General features: G+C 41.9%; 1 protein-coding gene and 1 long non-coding RNA gene across 2 annotated transcripts; one reads left to right on the forward strand and one right to left on the reverse strand.

Annotated features, from left to right (window-relative positions):
• Positions 1 to 14,334: 14,334 nt before the first annotated feature.
• Positions 14,335 to 16,776, reverse strand: LOC140586313 (serine/threonine-protein kinase PLK3-like). Its single transcript, XM_072708118.1, has 9 exons — positions 16,679 to 16,776; positions 16,060 to 16,158; positions 15,850 to 15,966; positions 15,630 to 15,759; positions 15,376 to 15,463; positions 15,182 to 15,277; positions 14,857 to 15,052; positions 14,635 to 14,761; positions 14,335 to 14,543 (listed from the first exon to the last, which is right to left on the reverse strand). Exons 1-9 carry the CDS (start codon positions 16,769 to 16,771, stop codon positions 14,419 to 14,421), a joined length of 1,071 nt encoding a protein of 356 aa, XP_072564219.1. The 5' UTR covers positions 16,772 to 16,776; the 3' UTR covers positions 14,335 to 14,418.
• Positions 16,777 to 20,533: 3,757 nt separating this feature from the next.
• Positions 20,534 to 21,279, forward strand: LOC140586295 (uncharacterized). The gene is made up of 2 exons (XR_011988158.1): positions 20,534 to 20,799; positions 20,898 to 21,279. It is a non-coding gene; the product is annotated as an uncharacterized lncRNA (long non-coding RNA).
• Positions 21,280 to 25,324: the final 4,045 nt, after the last annotated feature.

The following is a 25,324-nucleotide window of genomic DNA, read 5'->3' on the forward strand; positions in this document are numbered from 1 at the left end:
TGCGTTTATTTCAACTAGAGGTCTGCGCAGGACTGATTTTTCATCCCGCTCTGGCACAAAAAACTCTCAAATGTAGACCCGCGCCGCGTCCCGCGAGTCCCGCGGGCGTCCCACCCCGTTGCAGACCTCTACTCTACAAGACAAATTGTAACTTAATTATCTACGGTATCTTTATAGTACATACTTCTCCCAACAGTTCGAGTCTGCGGTAAAATCGCTCATTTCTGTGATCAAAGATGATCTCAGGAACTTCGTGTCTCCGCTGAGGACAAGCCATGTTGCAGTAAGACAGAAACCGACGAAGTGGCGTCCAGTAACTAGGCAACGGAACAAGGTACGTTACATAATTACGTAACGCATCGGAAATTCGAACGAAAACATGAAATAACTTTTTTTCCCCTCCAAGAAATCACAGGTATTACATAAAACGTTTCTGCAAACACACCCACTGGCATTAGTTAGACCAAAAAAAAATCAGTTTCAATAACTCACAATATACACCTCTAGTTTTCATGAGAATATTAAATCAGCCATCCGACACGCTTTTACTGTCAGGTACCCAAACCCAAGGGAAGGGAACAAACACCACGCGCAGCGGCTGCAAATGGCGCGCGGAGCGCTGCGCGGAGAGGAAGCCGGCAATTAGCCAATGTAGCTATTGCCACGATATTATTTTATAAAGGGGAATCTAAGTTGCATTTAGTTAAGTATATTTATAATTTAATTTAGTAATCGCACTCTTATTGTGCTGGCGTAATATATTTAATATACGATTAATAACAAAAAAAGAAAGGTGAATAAAATATATATATATGCGATTCCTATGATAAGCAAATCGCAAACACGGACATCGTTGATCTCTGGAAATGAAAGTTAGTTACAATAACGTAGACCGACAATTTCCCTTTGTGGCATGCAGCGAATGATGTATTTAATGTTTCTTTGCAGCTTGTTTTACTAAAATGTAATTCCGCAAGCTGTGCATTCTATTGATTTGTGTGTGGAGTTTGCATGTTGTCCCTGTGTCATCATGGGGCTTCTTCCAGGTTTCCCAGTTTCCCCCCACAGTCCAAAAACATGTGAAGTTATTCAGAGTTACCAAACAGCCCATAGTAGTGAGTGACTGTGTGTGCTTGGTGATAGGTTGGAGCCCCATCCTGGATTGCTCCTTCCAGGGCAGGGTGTGCCAGTGCTTTTCCTGGGTGCTGCCTCACAAAAAAGATCTTGACCTGGTTTCATTTTGAGACAAATTGGCCCAAAATTGAAACAGCAGCACTAGGTGGCAACAAAGGAAGGATTGGACGGCTATAGACGACAATTGACCTTGTGAACTCTGAACCTCTAAAAGTATTCAATGGATCTTTTCCAAACTCCCCATGAACATTGTGGGGCCCAAGATGATTTTCACCTCTCTGTGAAAGTTATCATGTGGGATCTCACCATACAATTTATCTGTAACAATCTGTCAGAAGGTTGGAAAAAATTATCATGGGAAATTTAAATCTGTTTAAATCCTACGACTTCACAGTTGGGCCCTCAAGCAAAGACCTTAACTCCAATTGCTGCAGGGACTTTGCTTTTTCAAAAAGAAGTTTGTTGCTTTGGATAAAAGTGCCTGCTAATACATATTAGATAAATGTTTATTCCTTTTATCTATCATCCACCCCCACCTCAGACACACAACCCCTCTAAAAGGACGTGGTTAGACTCTGCAGACCTCAGTTTAGCTGTAGAAGCGGCACTGATCTTCAGAAACGTCCAGTGGAATCATGAAGCCCCATCAGATCTCTGCCTTCTTCCTCCTGGTGACAGTGCTGCTGTCCTCCACTTTGGCTCACAGTAAGTCTGCAGCATCTCACAGCTTTCATCAGGACGTTGTCAGTATCTTGGATTTTAATAAAGATCATGGACCCAATTGTGAAACATGAACACAGTTTCTCTGGGCGTATTTCTCATGTATGTATGTATGTATACATGGCTGTATATACTTTGTATATAGATTGTGTATACATTTTCCGTTCTTCATGTCTGTCCAGATGGCTGCAGACCATTTAAGTCTAGGACTTATAGGATTCTTTAAATTTCTTTGATACAAGCAAGGTTACTGACCCAATTATAAGTTTTTTCGCTGTGCATTTTTCATGTATATATTCAGAGTGGCTGTATATATTTTGTATGCAGGCTGTACATATATACATTTTATGTTCTTTATGTCAATCCAGATGGCAATCTGTCGGTGTATTGCTGTTTTATGTACTTTCCTGGAATACTGTGGATGGACCAGATAGTTGAATATGTAGAGACCCGTAAGAACTGCATTAAACCTGGAATTATGTAAATATTAACTTTACTCATGTATTGTTTTGAACTATTACTGTTTTGAGATTTAATATTTGTTGTGTGCAAAAAATCTATAACAGAACTAATTTTTAGTTCACGGTAAGATGCATATGGAGACAGATTCTAACAAGTGAGAATCAGAACCATGTCATTTTTTTCCCCTTCAGTTTTCAGACTTTACACCACAAAGGGTAAAGAAGCGTGTGTTGATCCCAGAGATGACTGGGTTCAGCAGGTCAAGCAGAAGCTGGATCAGCAGTAACGCCTCCTGTCCGCCTGACAAAACATGATGAATGAATTTTATTACACTTGAGCTTCCATCCATCCATTTTCCAAACCGCTTATCCTTCTGGGCCGCCGGGTCGACTTTAATTCATTTGTAAAATTATTTTCTGTCATTTTCCAAGTCATATAAAATTTTACAGCATGTTATACTTGAATATATTGAGTTTTAATTCTTTTATCAGTATTTTAATTATAAAACAACATTCTGGTACTTGGTGGGCATCTGAAAAAGACTATTAGAGAATCATGCAATTAGCATAATATAAATGTATCCATTCTCTATGTATGTGTCACGCCCACATCGGACCCCGACCACACCCAGCCTCACCAGAACAGCCCCGCCTACATACAGATCATCTGAAAACACTTAAGTAATCAAACTTTTAAAGTAAATTCTTGCCAAAATATATGTTCAGTTCAGCACTTAAAAGATATGAATTTGTTATATTTGAACTACACTCAAATATTATGCTTTGATGTTCTTAGATCTTCATCTACACTCAATCCTTCAATATTTCAGTTCTTATTTGGGGGATTTTCTCCCATTCGTCCTTGCAAAGGGCTTCTGATTCTGCAAGATTCTTGGGTTGTCTTGCATGCTCTGCTTTTTTGAGATGTATCCGCAGATTTTCAGTGATGCTTAGGTCGGGTGACTGAGGGCCGTGGAAAACCTTCACCTTGAGGTATTCCATTGTAGATTTTGAGGTGTGTTTTAGATCATTATCTTATTGTAGGACCCATCCTCTTTTTAACTTCAACTTTTTGCTGCTGGAATTTGCTGCATGATATTTATTCAAATCCATTCTTCCCTCTACCAATGACATGTTCTCTGTGCCACTGGCTGCAACACAAGCCCAAAGCATGATCGATCCACCCCCATGCTTAATAGTTGGACAGGTGTTCTTTTCCTGGAATTCGGTATGTGGCCAAAAGGTTCTATTTTGACTTCTTCAGTCCACAGGTCTTGTTTCCAAAATGCATCAGGCTTGTTTAGATGTTCCTTTGCAAACTTCAGATGCAGAATTGTGTGGCTAGGATACAGGAAAGGTTTTCTCCTGCAGACTCTACCATGAAGGTCACATTTGTTCAGGTGTCGCTGCACAGTAGAGCGGTGAACCACCACTCCAGAGTCTGCTAAATCCTCCTGGAGGTCTTTTGCGGTCAAATGGGGCTTTTTTTTTTGCCTTCATAGCAATTGAATGAGCAGTTCTTTCAGAAAGTTTTCTTGACCTCCATCATTCCTGTTAACTGCCATTTCTTAATAACATCATGAACTGAGGAGACATCTATCTGGAAACGCTTTGCTATCTTCCTGTAGCCTTCTCCTGCTTGGTGAGCATTAATTATTTTAATTTTACAAGTTAAACTTAAACGTTATCTAAGGGCTGATCTTGGACTGGCCAAACTTTTGCTTCAGACCCTTTACATTTTTTGTTATTTTGTACCTGTGAACGATGGAAATAAAATTTAATCTTGCTTAAAATATGAAAGAAATGTATCATTAACTTTATTATTATACTTTTGGTGATCAGTTCATCTTCTGCTGACTTAACAGACATTTTAAGCCCAAACTTTTGCATGCCACTGTATGCTTTTGAAACAAATAACCTCAGAATTTCCTCATTTAAAATTTTTGGAAAACAAGAACAGGATGAGCTAAGAACATCAGAGAGCGCTGAGCTAGAAACCAGGGGCACCAGTGAAGCTGAGGTTGACCAAGAGGTTGGAGATGAGCTGTTGCACAGCGAGATGTTTGATCAGAAGGAAACAGGAGTCCCACCTCCTAACTAGGCAGACACTCTCGGGTGAGGAGAGCCTTCGCCAGGCAGAGTTGGAGTGGCAGGTCCTCCAGGCCCGGAAGCAGGAGGTGGCAGGACCAGCGTTGGCCTGGCATCTGGGCAAGGAATCTGCAAAGGCCCAGATGGAGCAGATCCAGGCAGCCGAGCGGCACAAGGAGAAGGAGCTGGCGCGTGTGCGCCTGGAGAACATCAAGCTGAAGGCGGGCATCGCCAAGGGTGAGAGAGCACTGTCTGCCAAGAAGGGGCTGGCGGAGGGGCTGCACATCCTCGACTTCGAGCAGCTGAAGCTGGAGAACCAGACGTACAGCGGTGAGGTCGAGCGAGTCGCAGAGATTCTGTTGCTGCGCGACAAGATCGCAGGTGCTGTGCACGTGCTGATGCACGTCACAGAGAAGCTGCGATGGGTGCAGATGGCACTTGCAGCTGACCTGGCAGAGATGGAGGTGGCGGTGGCACGGTCACGTGACTCTCTGACATGCGGCAAGTGGGCTCGGGACAGGGTGCGGGCAGACAACCTGCGGCTGCGCCAACGCAGTGAGCTGCTGGGGAACAGCGTGCTGCTGCGAGACATGGAGGAAAGGGTGGGCGATGTCATGGCGCTGGAGGTCAGGCTGGGGGCGCTGAAGAGCAGCAACTGCAGAGCCGAGAGGAAGGTGGAGCCGGTCTGGGACACACCGTAGTGGGATGAACAGGCAGGCAGACAGATAGACACACACACACACACACACACACATGTAAACTGTCACACATGCAGGCTTTCAGATCTATTAGTGATGGACTAATATTTAGCATCATTACGGATGTCATTAGAGATTTTGGGCCCCTAACCCAGACCAATTGCATTTTAGGGCCCCTGTAATCATCCTAACTGCAACCCCCCCCCCCCACCCCCCTTTTTGGTGTCCCTGAACATCACCATGCTTAAATATGAAAAAGGCGATTTGTAATTTAATGCAGTTTATTTTAAAAATCAGTTTTTGTAACAGATTGAGTGGTAGCTGAATCCTCAGCAAAGATGGATTCCTTTGCAGTACATTGCAGTTTAACACAGCAAACAGCATGTTCAACAGTGAGATTTCCCCCAGATGTGTAAGACAGTTACAAGATGATTATAGAAGAATAAAAGACAAACTTGTTTCTCTCACTCTGCATGGTTCTCCCTCGATTCCTTTGTGTGAAAGTTTCAGGTAAAACAGTAAGAGAAATATACAATGTATGAATGAATAATGTAAATGTATGCATGGAAAACAGACACATAAATCAGTGTCCATGCTAACCCCATTCAGAGGGTCCATGCTAACCCCATTCAGAGGGTCCATTCTAACCCCATTCAGAGGGTCCATTCTAACCCCAGTCCACTGTCAAACGAGCCTACAATGGCCATGCAAATGGATAATAATAAATACTTTATTGATCCCTGTGGGGAAATTGTCTTTATGTCCCCCTCAACTTGCACTTTGTAAATTATGTTGTCCACAAAGGGCAGCCACCCATAGCAGTACCTCGGGAGCTGGGGTTTAAGGGCCTTGAGGTTAAGGGTTTGAACCAGCAACCTTGTGATGCAAGACACACAGGCTTAGCCCACTGAGCCACACACAGCTCCAGTTATGCTTTGAGGAATGACTTCTACTCACTTGTAACACAACATAATGACAGTATGATGAGCTGCTTAGCAGCCGGTGGTTTGATCACAGGCTCAGTCTGCTGTTTATCACACCTGAATCAGGCACCTGAGACAGGAACCAGGGCAGCCATGTGGGACTCAGCATGGAAAGATTAAGCACTCAGAGCCACTTCGGTTACAGGGCTTTATTTAATAAAACAGTATTTACACATCTACTGGCATATTTCCCTTTGGAAATAGTATAATTACACACAGACCCAAGGGGAATGCAGAGCAGACAGAAGTACGACACAAAAACAGACACTCAGACAATACCAGTGTTATAGGTTGGCACCTCATCCTGGGTTATTCCCTGCCTTCTTTCCTTGTGCTTTTTTAACTGTATATATGAGGGAGTTAATTAGTAAAGTGATGGATGGGTTAAACCCTGCTGAAAATAGCAGGAATGAACAACAGATGAAGGCAGAAGAAGGTCCAGAAGAGACACAAACTGCAGAGAAGTTTGATGATAAATCACCAGGCAGCAGTGGCAGTGATGACAGAATAGAAAGTGCACTTGGCTACTGTAAGGAACCTTCCTTACAACAGGCAGCTGACCAGTGACTGTCCTGTCCTGACTGTCCCCCTGAACACTCTGCGGACCGGGTTGAGTAACTGTAGCTCCATCTGCTGTTTCTGACACCAATGATTCTATGAGGATCCGCAGAGAGTCTGTTACTCCTTGTATTAATCCATTCATACTCGTCATTTTATTGTTATATTTTACACACAGGCTCCCCAGTGTGTTGTATCTGAACTATCGGGGACAGTATTATTCAGGGGAAAGTGGCTTAGCCTACAACAGGAGGGAATCAATGAGATCTATCAGAGTTATTTCTATTTTTAACCCATTAATATGCAAGTTAAATTTAAATACACGGTGTCTGCAAAATCAAAGCCGGCGCTCCACCTTCTAGTCATTGGAAGGTACTGCTCCCCCCACAGCTGTGCGCCTATTACATGTGTCTCGTGACTCAGCAAAAGAGGAAAGGCATTTTGTGGTATCTTTCGTGATTAAGCAAAAGACGAAATGCATTTCATGATTCCACAGAATCAGTTTCATCCATGAAATGTAGGCATGTAACAATGAATCGCGAATTGGTTAAAAATCGAGGTAAATGTATGATTTAAACCGGCTGATATGGAAACTGAATCGCTTCTTTAGGAGTACTTCACGGTAGTTTACTTAACTGGTGTAATATTACATTTGATTTCATGACGTCAGTTCGACATCAGCTGTCACTGCGTATTCATGTTGACGTCGTACGTTAGTTTGTGGTTTTGACCGAACGCGAGATGGCGAGTGAATTCGAAACTGAGGACATCCCCCCCATCTTAAACCGGCGGTGTGGCAGCATTTTAGCTTTCCGGTAATCACAAACGAAAACGGTGAGAAAAGCACAGACAAGATAAAACTTGTGCAAGCATTGTAAAAGATTGATAAAATACACAAAACAGCACAGCGAACATGCTTCAGCATGTCTACCAGTGTTCTGTCGATTTATGCTGCCTTGTCGAAAAATGCTACCGTAGTGCTAATCGATAGCCCTAACCCTAACTCTTACCCTAACCCCTAAAACCTAACCCTAATCCCAAGACGGTGGAACTGCATATGCGCGGAAAGGTTCGATAGCACGTCTCGATAGGTAGGATTTTATGACAGAACACCGGCACCACAGTGAGCTCAATTCACCACTGCAAGAGCGAAGGTTATTAAAAGGGCAAACTACGCTAAAAAGCTGCACATGCAAGCCTTAGTTTACTTGGTAACGCTTTATATTAAGTACATCTTCATAATGCATTCATTATGCATTCAGGGCACCTTCATAATGCATTCATAGGACATTCAGGGCACCTTCATAATGCATTCATAGAACATTAAGGGCACCTTCATAATGCATTCATAAAACATTCATAAGCAGCATGCAAGTACACTTCAACATCCTAACATCTCTTAACAGCTATAATATACATTAATAACAAACATTATATAATAATAACAAACATTATAATTGTATAATCATGTAATGTTTGTTATTAATGTACAGGGTGGGCCATTTATATGGATACACCTTAATAAAATGGGAATGGTTGGTGATATTAACTTCCTGTTTGTGGCACATTAGTATATGTGAGGGGGAAAACTTTTCAAGATGGGTGGTGATCATGGTGGCCATTTTGAAGTCGGCCATTTTGGATCCAACTTTTGTTTTTTCAATAGGAAGAGGATCAAGCTTATTGGGAATGTCACAAGAAAAACAATGGTGTGCTTGGTTTTAACGTGACTTTATTCTTTCATGAGTTATTTACAAGTTTCTGACCACTTATAAAATGTGTTCAATGTGCTGCCCATTGTGTTGGATTGTCAATGCAACCCTCTTCTCCCACTCTTCACACACTGATAGCAACACCGCAGGAGAAATGCTAGCACAGGCTTCCAGTATCCGTAGTTTCAGGTGCTGCACATCTCGTATCTTCACAGCATAGACAATTGCCTTCGGATGGCCCCAAAGATGGCCCTTTCTGTGGCCTGCGTGTTTTTGCCATGGTCTGACTGCCCCCCCCTTTCTGTGGCCTGCGTGTTTTTGCCATGGTCTGCCTGCCCCCCCCTTTCTGTGGCCTGCGTGTTTTTGCCATGGTCTGCCTGCCCCCCCCTTTCTGTGGCCTGCGTGTTTTTGCCATGGTCTGCCTGCCCCCCCCTTTCTGTGGCCTGCGTGTTTTTGCCATGGTCTGCCTGCCCCCCCCTTTCTGTGGCCTGCGTGTTTTTGCCATGGTCTGCCTGTCCCCCCCTTTCTGTGGCCTGTGTGTTTTTGCCATGGTCTGCCTGTCCCCCCCTTTCTGTGGCCTGTGTGTTTTTGCCATGGTCTGCCTGCCCCCCCCCCCCGATCTGTGGCCTGCGTGTTTTTGCCATGGTCTGCCTGTCCCCCCCGTTCCGTGACCTGCATGTTTTCCCCCTGATTGCCAAACCCCAAACACCCCCTGCCCAATATGTGGGCTGCATGTTTTTGTCTCGGTTTGACTCTGCCTGCCCCCCCGATCAGTCGCCTGCGTGTTTTTGCTCCGTCTGACTTCCTCCCCCTCGCAGGTAAAAGCCACCACCTGCAGCAATGGTGGTACCTGCTACAAGCATGAAAACGCTTCCTGCTGCACCTGCCACCTGCAGGGTTAAAGGTCATGTCCACCAGGGGGCCAGATATTTCGTCATAGTAATTTGTAATTCGGCTGCATGACACTTGAAAATATCAATTTCTGCAATAAGAATTGCAGTATTTATAATGAAAAAAGTTGAAAATAAAGCAATTTCCCACAAACATGTCTGTTCATGAGTGATTTAACAAGCAAGGATGAAAATGGTGAGGAATGACCTGAAGAGCCATGCAGAGCTCATGCAAAAGTAGCGGCGGTGTACTTTACACTAATGTTAAACCTGTAGTAGATAATCCCGAAAAGGAGCGTCATTAAAGTTGCACGGCTTGCTAAGTTTTGTTTCTTATAACAATATAAATGTTCTAGCGAAACGTAAACCCCACGCTCTAGGTGAATTTTGTAACCAAGATTTATAAATACCGGAACTGTTTTGAAAAATAACATTGCTTATGAAAGCAGGCAAGTCAGAATTTCAAGTTAGAATTTCATTGTACTTCATACACATAATGCCGCTTTCTTACAATCTTAACCTGCCATTAAATTTTGAAGACGCTGTACACAGAGGGACACAATAGTGCTCTCAATTTTCTCTTGCCTCTGAAAATATACAGCTCTACCGGCCATTCATTCTTAAACAATCAGATGTTAATACTTTAATACTAACTGCCATATATATACAGATAATCCCGTGACAAAAGGTGACCGTAATGCCACCCCAGTTTTTGGTGGGATTGCATCTCGTGTACATGCATCTATGACGTGTGGAATGAACACAGAAAACATATGGCAGCCATGATGCATAGGCGTATGTGTTGTGAGAGCAAGGTATAAATCAGCCCTTATGCTCCCTTCCAGACCCTACTGCAGGATTCCAGCCAATCAGCTGCAGTGGCATGTAGTGAGATTGAGGGGTTGGGGGTCACAAGACAAGAGCTGCAGAGGTGACATTACTTCTTGTCCAGAAGATGGTTCCCTGGTAGATGCAGAGTAGATGCAGAGGGCCCTCCCATCTGCTGTATGTGTCCAGGTTTTGGGGCTCCTGAGAGACATCACTGTCCCCTTTTAGCCTGAATCTGCACTTTATTAACATCTGAAAGCCCCGTGTGTGTCTGACTCTAGTCTGGAGTTGTATCACTGAAGCGCTTGAAGCGGCGAATTCCAAAAACAGCAAAGCAGAAATCCAGGCTACGCTGATGATGTCAGCATAGCCCACACTAGCAGAGCTGTAATGGACTGACTGCCGTCAGTGTATTCCGGCATCCTGACCCACAGCTCCGATGTCCTGCCACCTGCTTGTGTTTCCTGTGTACGGGGAAGGGTGTAGTAACATCTTGTTTTCCATTTCCCCCCACAAACACAAACCCTCATCCCTGGTACTGTAAGTAAAGCTCTCATCAGTGGCGTTTCTGGCCACCCTCCCCATAGTAGCCTTTCCTTTTGGTGGGATGGTGACCACAAGCTGCCTGATATTTCTGAATATTTCTCTCTTTGATATTTCAAAGTAAACTTTAATCACTTGGGGGGGGGGGGGGGGGGGGGGTAGTGCCTGAGTTAATAGGAGTCTGTCAGGCTTTAATGGGGTCTGTTTATGAGTGGGGGTATTTTTGAAAAAGTCTGGATGTTGGGGCGGGTATGAGCATGTGAAAGGTCATTAATCATTATCCATATCTAAGTGTACTAGCAGGATTGAGTCTGTGGAGGGCACTATGAAGAAAGGTCTTTGTTTTGTCCCACAGTTACAACAGCGGCATCCGTGTGGACGGGGTGAACTGGTTCCACTGTAAATGCACCCTGGGATTTGCTAACCCAGACTGTCATATCAGTGAGTACTACACTTTTGACCTTTGACCCCTGCACCCCTGCAGTGGCTGGCCTTAGGAACCTGCAGATGACGTGGATGAGTTACTACCTGTTTAAGCGATAAGCATAGTCAGATCCAGCAGTCTTTGTCCTCGACAGACATGCATGGTCATGTGAGGCTTGCAGATGGGCCATATGACGACTGTGGCTTGGCTGTCAAATTCACCCATGAGAATGGAGCACGGCTTTCACTGCACCTATAATAGTAGTCTGAGCCTCTCAGCCTCAGGATAGCCCCATTCCGTCCTTACGATTCAACGGGTTGGATGTGGTCTCACGCTGAGGGTCCTCACAGTCGGGATAGCCCCATCTGCTGTCCAAATGGCACAACAGCAGCCTCATGCTGGCCATTATCGAGGTCAAAGTTGAGACGCAGGTGTTCCCCAAATTACCAGGTGAATTGGATCTGTGGGAGGCACAGCGTCAGCTAGTTGTGACTTCATGCACAATTCAGCCTTCTCCTTTGGCAGAATCATGGTCTGTAGCTGCCTTTGTTAAATAAGTGATCCAATATTTTGATATGTATGTAGTTGACCAGGGGTCACCAACTCCGTTCCTGGAGAGCTACTATCCAGTAGGTTTTCTATCCTACCTGGCTTCTGATGAGCCACACTAGTTCTCAGGTAAATACCAGGAGCAGGTGTGGCTCATCAGAAGCCAAGTGGGACAGAAAACCTACTGGATAGTAGCTCTCCAGGACCAGAGTTGATGACCCCTGTAGTAGACTGACACACTGGGAGAACAAATGTGTGATCATTGTGTATGTCTGTGTAGGTCCAGTAGTATTGTTTACCTTTGTAAACAAGTCGAGCAGTTCTGTCTGTAGCCATCTGCCGTAGAGAATTCCGTTTCAAAATACTCTTACTCGTCTGCCTATATGAGTGCGAGCCTGCTTCCCTGTAGACTGTAACTGGAATTCTTGTGAGCCACTTCAGCCAATGGGCTGTGCAGCACGGGCTATAGTGTGTTCTGATTGGCTATCCTCCTGGGAAGACTACCTGGTACCGGCCCTGTGCACATTCTTTTACATGCTGTCGTTCTCCTGCCTGGTGATCTGCGTCTGGTGGAGGAACAAATGGATAAAAGAGTGGGATTGGCAGCAGCCAGCAGGGCTAGACAAGAACATCAGCAACCAGTGGGAGGCGCTGTGGCCCATAGTGCAGCAGCAGGCCAAGCTCAACAAGGAGGTGCCGCAGGACTGCAAGAAGCTCATGTTCTCCCCTTATAGGATATGCAACAGGGAGGAGGAAGAGGAAAAGGGCGATGGACCAGTCACTGTAGAGGTGAACAAGTACTCCGAGTTAGGGATGTCCCGATACAACGTTTTAACTTCCGATACGATACCGATATTGCAGCCTTCAGTACTAACCGATACCGATACAAATTCGATACAATAATCAGCACAAATCATGAATACAGTACTTTTACCCATTTCGTTGTGTGGAATGTATGAACGGCTAGATCAAACTGAGAACAAAGGTCAGCAACAGTAAATATGGAAAAAAACGACCAATTTATTAACTATTGGTTGCATAAATGTGAACCTTTTACATAAGAATATATAAAAAAGAATTAAAGAATAAATATTAAGACCCTAAAAAATATCTTAATTAAATAAACAAAAATATATTTTTTAAAGTGCAAATCATGTGCAAAATGCTGCTTCAAATGCGCGATGAGGTTGGACGTATTAAACTTTCCCGGTTCTGTTCCACCACAGGAAACTTGTGCATGACAAGTGTTGCACTGAGCCACACTGTCTTTTTCGGACTTTAATGAAAAATACTGCCACACGGCCGACATCGGTCTTTTTCTTTGCTACTTGGCTAGCAAGCAGTGTTGTGATCACGTGGGCTTTGCACGCTGGGTCTGGACGCTGCTGGATAGAATAGCTGTAACGGAGTTTAGAGCGGAACGGACTGCTTATATCGGAGATTATTAACGCAGTCCGATATAATCCGATAGAGTTTTTTTGGGCTGATATCGGACCTATTTCCGATATCAATATCGGATCGGGACATCCCTACTCCGAGTAGCACGCGTACTCTTTGACTGCACCCCTGTGTGCACCATGCGCAGCTTTGCCCGTAAGCAGGCCTCCGGGACACTCAGCCCCAAAGACAACCACAGGAAGAACATCAACCGCATCAGCGAGAACCTCAAAGAATAGAGTGACTCTGCCCGGCCAAAAAAAAAGTTGCCATTTGAATTTTTCATTGGACCTCCTTTAGCTGTGATTATGGTGCACATTTATTATGGCATTGTTTCCATAAGCTTATGCAACATCTCACCGTTTTATTTTCATCCGGATTTGCATTCATTTCTCACCGATAGCCTGTATACGCCATCGGGGGAGGTGTGGTGGTGCGGGTCCAGGGTTTGAGCCTCTTCCTCAGCTCCACTTGTGTGGAGGTCCTGTGTTCTTCCTGCGTCATCATGGTGTTTCTTCTGGTCTCCGCCCCAGTCAAAACACATACCAAAGTGAACTAAAGCCAAAATATCCAAGTACAGTATGGGTGCCCATGCCCATGGCCTCTGGGATAGGCTCCGTCGTTCCCCCCCCCCCACACACACACAATAGGACCTTTTGTGAGATACCAAAACTTTTTGTAATGAAAAGTAAAAAGGGAAACCTTGTTCTGGGGGGCAAATAAGTTTCTAGATGGGCTGGATCTGGCCATTTGCTGACCTTTAATAGAGGGCATGCTGGTTTAGAAGATGGATGGAAAGGCATACAGCTACAGTTTAACCTTTTCCTAAAGCAGAGTATAAATTCCAAAAACAAGAAGGAAGAGGTGGTTCCAGTATTTTGTGGAAAGAACACCATACAACACTGGTAATGCATATAATCAGAGATCCCCAGTCAGATGCTTTCCAGTATTTCCGTTCTTTTACTGAACATCGGACTCCTGTTAACTCTACTGGAGGTTGGACCATACAGTTAGGTTTTATACACATATGTAACTGAAGAATGCGTTATGATTGGCTCGTGAAGTGTTTTCATAAACCACGTTACCGTACACACACACACACACACACACACACCAGACAAACAATAATAAATAGACAATAATAAATATTAAAATCCCTCTGGGTTAAGAATAAAAAGCCAATAGACAATAATCACAGTAAAAAAATCACACTGATTTATTTAAGACACATATGACAGCCAGGACAAATGAACATTTTAATTTTATGATATAAAATAAACATGATATAGCATGATATAAACACATTAAATTATTAAGCATAATTATAATTTATTAACCAGATTTGATTGATTGAACAAAAGATACAAAAGAGATGAGCCCATACATAGCTGATCTAGCAAGTTGGCCCAGCCCTCGGAATATTTTTCCCTATGTGGCCCTCACTAAAAAAAGTTAGTACACCCCTGCTGTAGATGAAAGGGCCGCTGTTCTCTCTGCTGGTTTTCATTTGGGGCATATCTGCAAGAAAACATGGGAAAACCAGGTATCTGAGCCTGATGAACTGAGAGATACTGGACTAGCAAGGTTTGTGTTGAAGGAGCTTACTTACCTTTGGGTCTCCTTTGTCCAAATATGCGCCGGAACAGCCTGACGACGAAGTGCTTTACGCGTTTCACTGCTCTGAATCTTGGCACCTTGTGGTAGCTGTTTGATGGAATTTCCTCCGGAGTGAAGCCCTAGGGTTGTAGTTTAAGATGTTTCGGTTGAGCAAAGCAATTCCTCAGGATGCATGAATACTATTGAACTCAGCAGACCAGCAGTTTGCATGTACCTTAGTGAAGAACTTATGGTTCAGGATTTGCTCCAATGTGGGCCGATCCTGTGGATTCTTTTGCAGGATCCAAGAAATCAGTTTCTTGGCTGATGAGGAGAGGGACTTTGGTAGAGTGTACTCTACTTTAGTGACACGCTGCTTGATTTCTTCAGCGTCGCCATCAAAGGGGTATGCACCAACAAGCATCGTATACCTGTATCGAGAAAGTCAGCAACGGCATTCGAGCTTCATTTGCATCTAACAACATTCTGCATTGGTGCATTTCAGATATCATTCTTGACTCTGGCTCTGACTGTGAGGACGATTGAGAAGGTATACATACATGATACACCCCAGCGCCCAGACATCTGACTCTGGCCCGTGTCCCTCCATCTTCCACACTTCAGGAGCCGCATATTCTCTCGTCCCACAAAAGCGTCTACAACACACACAAAAGGAAAACAGTATACATGTGCTTCAGCCTGTTGCATGAGCAATTTGAAAGATTTGCTGGAGAATCTAAGAAAAAGAACCCACTTCTGCCTGCTTTCCAGTGGCTCCAGCTTGGTGGCCAGTCCAAAGTCGGCCACTTTTAATCCCAAGGCCTCCGTTAATAATAAGTTCTCTGAAAGACCAATGACTCAAATATTTCACCTAATAACACCAGACATTAAACAGTTGCAGAATACAACAGCAGGCAGCAATCATATAAACCACACAGGAAATGCCATGTAAAATGCCAACACTAACATGTGAAGAATTAAACAAATCACGTGTGCAGGCACACATACCTAATTTGAGGTCCCTGTGGACAATGCCTTTGCCATGGATGTGTCGTAAGGCCCCAATGAGCTGTCTCAAGTAATATCGCACTTCTGGCTTGCTCAGGATTTCTCGTTCCTGAAGGAGGTCTAGCATTGACTAGAATGGGAAAAGAAAGGATGGCGTGAGTCGACATAGAGTCTTAACCTTAACAAACTGTCTGCAAAGGCCAGAAACAGCTGGGCTCACCCCCCTACTGCACAGCTCCATGAAGATATACAAGAATTTGTCATCTTCTACATGATGGGAGAAGTTAACAACATGCTGGTGTTGCAGCAGCTTCAGCAGCACCACTTCTCGGAGACTCTGAAATGTCAGACGTGTTACCACAATGAGCATAAGGGAAATGCAATTTAACTATGGAGGGGGCTGACTTCAAGCAGGATTCAGACCACATACCTCTTTTATTCCATCAGAGTGCTTTATCGGAATCACCTTCACTGCAAAAATCTCTCCAGTGAAAATGTCCATCATCTTGAAGCATTGGGCAAAACCTCCCTAAAAACACAGGTACAGTAGAGGTCAGCGCGGGACTGATTTTTCATCCTGATCCCGCAGAAATGTGTAATATTTCGACCCGCTCCCGCCCGCATCTGTTATGGTTTGTCCAGCTCCCACCTGCTGAATCCCGCAAGCAAGGCTGGTGCCAAAAATACCAGACACATTTTAAATGCTATAATATCTTGGCTTATAAAAATTAAATAAGGTATCAAATTTATTTATCTAACGAGGCTACAGACCTGAATTAAAAAATATTTAAACAGTCTCAATAGAAACATTTCACAGTCAAAATGAGAGAAATATAGGGAAACATTGAAATTTGTGGCGCGGCTCTGCGTTTATTTCAACTAGAGGTCTGCGCAGGACTGATTTTTCATCCCGCTCTGGCACAAGAAACTGTCAAATGTAGACCCGCGCCGCGTCCCGCGAGTTCCGCGGGCGTCCCACCCCGTTGCAGACCTCTACTCTACAAGACAAATTGTAACTTAATTATCTACGGTATCTTTATAGTACATACTTCTCCCAACAGTTCGAGTCTGCGGTAAAATCGCTCATTTCTGTGATCAAAGATGATCTCAGGAACTTCGTGTCTCCGCTGAGGACAAGCCATGTTGCAGTAAGACAGAAACCGACGAAGTGGCGTCCAGTAACTAGGCAACGGAACAAGGTACGTTCCATACTTACGTAACGCATCGGAAATTCGAACGAAAACATGAAAAAACTTTTTTTCCCTTCATAAAATCACAGGTATTAAATAAAACGTTTCCGCAAACACACCCATTGGCATTAGTTCGACCAAAAAAAAATCAGTTTCAATAACTCACAATATACACCTCTAGTTTTCATGAGAAAATTAAATCAGCCATCCGACACGCTTTTACTGTCAGGTACTCAAACCCAAGGGAGGGAAAAACACCATGCGCAGCGGCTGCAAATGGCGCGCGGAGAGGAAGCCGGGAATTAGCCAATGTAGCTATTGCCATGGTATTATTTTATAAAGGGGAATCTAAGTTGCATTTAGTTAAGTATATTTATAATTTAATTTAGTAATCGCACTCTTATTGTGCTGGCGTAATATACTTAGTATACGATTAATAACAAAAAAGGAAAGGTGAAAAATATATACATATATACACGATTCTTATGATAAGCAAGTCGCAAGCACGGACACATTTTAAACGCTATAATATCTTGGCTTATAAAAATTAAATAAGGTACCAATTTTTTTTTTATCTAACTAGGCTACAGACCTGGATTAAAAAATATCTAAACAGTCTCAATAGAAACATTTCACAGTCAAAATGAGAGAAATATAGGGAAACACTGAAATTTGTGGCGCGGCTCTGCGTTTATTTCAACTAGAGGTCTGCGCAGGACTGATTTTTCATCGCGCTCTGGCACAAGAAACTCTCAAATGTAGACCCGCGCCGCGTCCCGCGAGTCCCGCGGGCGTCCCACCCCGTTGCAGACCTCTACTCTACAAGACAAATTGTAACTTAATTATCTACGGTATCTTTATAGTACATACTTCTCCCAACAGTTCGAGTCTGCGGTAAAATCGCTCATTTCTGTGATCAAAGATGATCTCAGGAACTTCGTGTCTCCGCTGAGGACAAGCCATGTTGCAGTAAGACAGAAACCGACGAAGTGGCGTCCAGTAACTAGGCAACGGAACAAGGTACGTTACATAATTACGTAACGCATCGGAAATTCGAACGAAAACATGAAATAACTTTTTTTCCCCTCCAAGAAATCACAGGTATTACATAAAACGTTTCTGCAAACACACCCACTGGCATTAGTTAGACCAAAAAAAAAATCAGTTTCAATAACTCACAATATACACCTCTAGTTTTCATGAGAATATTAAATCAGCCATCCGACACGCTTTTACTGTCAGGTACCCAAACCCAAGGGAAGGAAAGAAACACCACGCGCAGCGGCTGCAAATGGCGCGCGGAGCGCTGCGCGGAGAGGAAGCCGGCAATTAGCCAATGTAGCTATTGCCACGATATTATTTTATAAAGGGGAATCTAAGTTGCATTTAGTTAAGTATATTTATAATTTAATTTAGTAATCGCACTCTTATTGTGCTGGCGTAATATATTTAATATACGATTAATAAAAAAAGAAAGGTGATTAAATATATATATATATATGCGATTCCTATGATAAGCAAGTCGCAAACACGGACATCGTTGAACTCTGGAAATTACAGTTAGTTACAATAACGTAGACCGACAATTTCCCTTTGTGGCATGCAGCGAAGGATGTATTTAATGTTTCTTTGCAGCTTGTTTTACTAAAATGTAATTCCGCAAGCTGTGCATTCTATTGATTTGTGTGTGGAGTTTGCATGTTGTCCCTGTGTCATCATGGGGCTTCTTCCAGGTTTCACAGTCCAAAAACATGTGAAGTTATTCAGAGTTACCAAACAGCCCATAGTGAGTGAGTGACTGTGTGTCCTTGGTGATAGGTTGGAGCCCCATCCTGCATTGCTCCTTCCAGGGCAGGGTGTGCCAGTGCTTTTCCTGGGTGCTGCCTCACAGAAAAGATCTTGACCTGGTTTCATTTTGAGACAAATTGGCCCAAAATTGAAACAGCAGCACTAGGTGGCAACAAAGAATGGATGGGGCGGCTATAGACGACAATTGACCTTATGAATTGTCGTCTTGTTTTCTGGTTGGTATAAGAATTAATAAAGCATTACAGCATGTCCCCGACCGCGTCCTGCTCGCCTGCAAGGGCCCTTGCTGTATCCTGCTAACCACAAGGTGCCCCAGCTGCATCCGACCTGCCTCCAGGTGCCCCAGCCATGCCCTGCTTGCCTGGTGTCCCCTTGGCATTCATCGCATCTGCGGAGCTGAGAGCTCCTGCCTGGTCTCCTGCCATCCCATCGCTAACTAACAGGAAGACTATTCCATACTCTAACTACATACTGTGTAAAGAAGTGTTTTCTCAAATCTATTTTAAAATGTTCTCCCGCTAATTTCCACTTATGGCCACGAGCTCTAATATTTAAATTAATATTGAAATAGCCATTTGGCTGAACAGCATGCAGACCCGTTAGAATCTAGACCTGGATCATGTCCCCCCTTAGTCTCTTTTCTCCAGGTTAAACAAATTCAGCTCAGCTAACCTCTCCTCATAAGACATTCCTCTAAGACCAGGAATCATTCTTGTAGCCCTTCGTTACACCCTTTCCAAGGCAGCAGTGTCCTTTTTAAGGTATGGTGACCAAATCTGCACACGATATTCTAGGTGGGATCTTACCAAGGAATTGTATAATCGTAGCATCACTTCCCTTGACTTAAACTCCACAGACCTAGAGATGTAACCCAACATCCGATTGGCCTTTTTTATTGCTACCCCACACTGGTGAGAGTGGGACATGGAACCATCAACATACACACCGAGATCTTTCTCGTAATCAACAAAATCACAAAGCGGAGGGACACGTAACATTTTTCTGCTTGTCACACACACCCCATAAAGAGAATCACTTGAACAAAAAAGATGAGCATTGCTTAGCTAACATGTTTTTAACCACAGCGATAAAACATGATGTCTGATGATGAGGAGTTAAGGTGGCTACATAAATCTTTACACGATAGTATATATTTTATACAATTTTATGTACATTATACTATATACAACTATTATTTATTTCATGAATAAAATATGGAATATGGCCTTTTCCCCCTTCAGAACGCTTTCATTTGAGAACAAGGTTATACAAGTGGATTTCCCTGTTTACAGAACAATTCACTATACTATATTCACTATATCTTCCATTTCTTATAGCCCAGAGCATATGTGAAATTTGAGCACTATTTTTCATATGCAAAAATAATTTGAGTAGCCACTTGTGTGTTTATATCAGGACTTACCAGGAGAGGGGGCCATTGCTTTTCTTACATATACCATATGTAGGCCTACATCCATTCATCTTCCAACACCTTAGTTAGAAGGGTAGTTACCACATACTCAGCCAGGTGGCTCTATGTGGTTTGGAAAACAGTCAATAGCAAACATGCAATGCAGCCAATGTTAATATCTGCTGTTCTGTACAGGAAATGCTCAGAATGCATGTGACATCAGTCCCAGAAAATTCAGCCCCACCTTCTCATCTGTGGTCAGTCTATTTTAGGTGCATTAAGTGGTAAATACTTTTTTCATCCACCCCATCCTCTCCACCTCGACACACAACCCCTCTAAAAGGACGTGGTTAGACTCTGCTGGCCTCAGTTTAGCTGCAGAAGCGACGCTGATCTTCGTCCAGTGGAATCATGAAGCCCCATCAGATCTCTGCCTTCTTCCTCTTGATGACAGTGCTGCTGGCTCATAGTAATCTACAGCATCTCACAGCTTTTATCAGGACTTAGTTGGCATCTAAAATTTTAATGATTCATTAAGATTATGAACCCAATTGTGACATGAGTCCAGGTCTGACTAGTTTTTCACTGCATTTCTAATGTACGTATTCAGAGTGGCTGTATATATTTTGTATATAGACTGTATATACATTTTCTGTTCTTCATGTCTGTCCAGATGAGTGCTGTCTTACATACTTTCCGGGATGGCCCTGATACCTGGATATGAAGAGGCCATTGTGAAATGCCCTATACCTGGAATTATGTAAATATTTACTCTTTTCATATATTGTTTTGACCTATTACTGTTTTGAGACTTAAAGTCTTGTGTGCATAATGTCTATAATATGTTTTTTACTTCAGGGATCGATACAAATGATTTTAACAAGTGAGAAGCAGATCCATGTGTTTTTTTCAACTTTTGGACTGTACACCAATATCTGCAGTGAAATTTGTGTCAATCCCAGCAGTTACTGCGTTTAGCAGGTCAAGAAGAAGCTGGATCAGCAGTAACGCCTCCTCTCTGCCTGGCAAAATGAAAAAAGAATGAATTTTATTGCATTTCACCTTCTGCTGTAATTCTCATATAACATTATTTTGTGTCATCATCCAAATCATTTAAGGTTCTGCTACATTTTATACTTCATTATCTTCAGCTTATATGTTTTTAAAACAGTAGTCAAATTTCAGTTGCACTTATATTGCTTTGCATGCATGTAACTGATTAAAGAGTATTGAAAGTTAATGGTGGCTGACTCGGGTTTTTCATTTAAACCGTTTAATTTACAAAACAACAATTCTTTGGTTGGTGGGCATATGAAAAAGACAGTTACAGCTAACAAATGTTGAATGAATGATACAAATACAGTCATGGCCGAAATTAACGGCATCCCTGGACTTTTTCCAGGAAATGCACCATTTCTCCCAGAAAATTGTTGCAATTAGAAATGTTTTGGTATATCAATCAATCAATTTATTTATAAAGCACATTTAAAACAACTTCCGTTGACCAAAGTGCGGTACAAGTATAGGAAACAAGTCAGTAGGTACTATACAGTGTTTATAGTTAATATACAGCGAGTATTAATACAATAAAATACCACTCAGGTACCCAAATCAATGACACAAATCAATAAGATAAGATAAAAATAATACAGTGGTACCTCAAAACTGGAATTTAATCCGGTCAGAACTCTAGATCGAATCCTAAGAAGTTCGAGTTGTGATCGAATTTTCCCCCATAAGAAATAATGGAAAACCAATTAATTGGTTCCCGGCCCCAAAAAATTACACCTAAATATGTTTTTTTTTTTTAAGCATTTAAACACAAAATGAACCGGATAAAACAAGAAGAGCATATACTGTACTAAACACATTTATCAAAACAGTAGTTTGTAAAGTAAGAAAATAAATGCATCCAAACAATGTGTAAAGTTAAAAAAATAGAATGTGTCCTGCCCCAATCGTCCGCACCTTCCGTGTGCCACGCCCCCTCGTTAACCCCGTGTGGAATCCCCCTCTGATCAGCTGTTTCTGGTTGTTGTCATTAGTCCTCTGTATTTAGTCCGCGTTTCAGTTTGTTTCTTCAGTCCGGTCATTGTATTACCTGTAATTAAACCCTGTATTCCCCGATACCCTGACGTCTGCGCCTTTGTCTCCGTTCCGTCCCGCTCAACACGACAATATTATTATAATTAAATGTATTAAAGGTTTATTTTTAATATTAAAATAATTAATAAGAAATCATTATTTTTAAATGTATTTTATTATATAATAATAATTACTGTTACTGTCTATCATTGTCTAAATGATACAGGTTACAGTCGGGCATATGACTGAAGAATATTTTTGAAATCTTTCATATGTTCTTTTCTCTGTGTTATGTAGCGTGCTGAAACAGAAGATGTTCAACAGGATCTCGTCCACCACACAATAAAAATCTTTGTCTTTAAGAGAGCTGAGCAGGAGGACATCAGCACTGTCTTGGAGGATTCCTAGGAATGAGTGGCCAAGGAAATGTGGCTATGGCTTGTGCAATTTTTCTTGGCCTTATCTATGCACTAAATCTTACTTACCCTAAATCTCTCAGATATGCATTTGAGGCTTTTCAGAAGCTTGGAGTTGGATGCTTGTAAGTTTTCACCCAAAATGATGTCCCTTTAGAATAAATGGTAACAATTTATAATACTGTTCCGTAGTTAACAGGTAAATATGCAGGAAGTAAGCAGCAACAAAGGAGTAGTGCTTCATTAACACCTAAATTGGTACTATTAACTACTAAGGAGTTATGCTTAATTACTCAATAGGTAATAGTGAACTAATTATTATAGTAGTTCGCTATTACTTCATTAGGAACTATTGAGTATTGCTGGTCTCATTGGGAATTATGTACTAACTATGGATTATTTCTAATAACTACTACTTCATTACTCATCAAATGAACAGTGCTTTTTTTTGGACTAACATGAACTTACAGGCTACTGTTCTCAATGGTTTTTGCCATTTTTTTCCTTTTGGAATAACAGGCTTGTTTCTTCCTACTTGTTTGTATGACATACAACTTATTCTACAAAATGTTACTGCCTAAAATATGTATACAGTACCTACATTTTAATTATTTACCTCACTTCAGTCTGTGTGCCAGTGTTCTTTGGTAAGATGGGACACTCGTGCAGTGTGAAAGGCTGCGAATATCAACTTTAGAAGACAAAAAATGCATATTCAGTAATTTTACTTAAACAAAAAACATCTTAGTTGCCTTTATGAAAATGCCGAGAGCAAACACGCATGAAGGGAGATATCGCGTTGAAAGTGATCGTCCGTCTCACCGCTGCGACCCAGGCCACGCGACGCCTCTTTGTTACAGTACCTCCATTATCTGCTGTCCCTATCCTCCTTTCCAAGTGGGAAACCGAAAAAATCTAATGTTCTGGTCCACCTTTCTGCTATTTCTATGCTCGCTCATGCGTTGTATACAACCAAAATGGCTATTTGGCCCACAATACACTGCGGCTATAGTGAGTGTGACGTCAGCGGACAAAGACCGATTGAGTGGACCTGCTGGCTGGACCAAAAACACAAGGATGGACCACTTGGACGCTTGTTCCATGCAGAAAGCAATACCCTGTGTAAATAGTTTTAATGGGATGGATGTGTAATCAATGTAAAGTCATTTGATTTTAAAAATTAAGTTGTGATGTTAATATAACATGTGCTTCAAATTAAATGTTTAAAATGAACTTATGCTGTTGTGTCATGAAGTGTTACATGAATGTTTAAGTGAAACAAATAAGCTATGTTAACATTCAATGTTCTAATTAACGCCTTAAAAAGAACTCAGTAAATGTTTGTGAAATAGAAGCTTACTCAGTAACACCACATTAATTACTAATGAGTTACAGTGTGTTTCACTTTATAATACTGTTCTTGTTCTTTAGTAACTCCTACGGAAGAAGTCAGTAACGCCACATTCATTACTAATGAGTTACAACTAGTTTATGTAGGTCATTAGTAAGACTATTCCTTTTTTACCATGCATACATTAATTTCTTAATGTTTAGAAAAGATCAACAATATGTGGTGGAGCACATCATGTGGCAAAACACGAGTCTCTGATTGACCATCACTTCAGTTGGACTTCAAAGCACAGTTTGAAGAACACTGGCACACGGACTGAAGTGAGGTAAATAATTAAAATGTAGGTACTGTATACATATTTTAGGCAGTAATATTTTGTAGAATAAGTTGTATGTCATACAAACAAGTAGGAAGAAACAAGCCTGTTATTCCAAAAGGAAAAAAATGGCAAAAACCATTGAGAACAGTAGCCTGTAAGTTCCTGTGTCCAAAAAAAGCACTGTTCATTTAATGAGTAATGAAGTAGTAGTTATTAGAAATAATCCATAGTTAGTACATAATTCCCAATGAGACCAGCAATACTCAATAGTTCCTAATGAAGTATTAGCGAACTACTATAATAATTAGTTCACTATTAGCTATTGAGTAATTAAGCATAACTCCTTAGTAGTTAATAGTACCAATTTAGGTGTTAATGAAGCACTACTCCTTTGTTGCTGCTTACTTCCTGCATATTTACCTGTTATCTACGGAACTATTATAAAGTGTTACCGAATAAATTGCTTGCTTAAGTAACCACAGGGATACTCAACTTACTAGAGGTCCGCACCATCACTGAAATCAGGTTGCTTCTCTTGGGACAGAAACCTTCAGACACTGTGGTCTTTGTGCTATCAGGTTGAATACCCCAAGTGTATGAGTTAAGTTCTGTGAAATACTAACAGTAAAGAGTAAAAGTTATATCCTAAAATGCAGTTTTGTGCTGGTTCTTTAGACCACAGTTTGAGTTTTGTCATAATTTGTGCAGTTCAGGTGCAGGCCATCAGTATAGTATGGATAAATGTGGGGCAGTAATATGGCCATTTAAGTTTTTTATTTTGTAATGGTTTTACATTTTGAAAATGTGTATATTTGTTTGGTAGATTTTTATAAAGCAGATTCAGAAACAACATTTTATTTTTGTACATTGTAATAATGCATGCAATTTATTTAATGAATATAAAACCTGCTAAAATGCAACTACTACATTGTGTTAAAAAATAAACCATATGTTCCTACCAATATTGTTGTGATATTGTCTAAATTTTATTAAAGTTATTTATTGAAATGAGAGATTAAGATTTTAATATTTAAAATACCATTTTAAATACCACGTGCAATGCAATAATTAAATGTCATGACCTGCTCGTACGATCCTTCCGTGTGCCACGCCC

This window comes from Paramormyrops kingsleyae, unplaced genomic scaffold (assembly GCF_048594095.1).
Source record: "Paramormyrops kingsleyae isolate MSU_618 unplaced genomic scaffold, PKINGS_0.4 ups38, whole genome shotgun sequence".
Lineage (NCBI taxonomy): Eukaryota > Metazoa > Chordata > Actinopteri > Osteoglossiformes > Mormyridae > Paramormyrops > Paramormyrops kingsleyae.

Coding starts and splice junctions, on each gene's coding strand:
- LOC140586313 (XM_072708118.1), bottom strand. CDS start 16,771: ATGGCTTGTCCTCAGCGGAGACACGAAGTTCCTGAGATCATCTTTGAT. Junction 15,464..15,629: donor CCACAGGGACCTCAAATTAG/GTATGTGTGCCT, acceptor TTGGTCTTTCAG/AGAACTTATTATTAACGGAG. Junction 14,762..14,856: donor ACCATAAGTTCTTCACTAAG/GTACATGCAAAC, acceptor CTACAACCCTAG/GGCTTCACTCCGGAGGAAAT.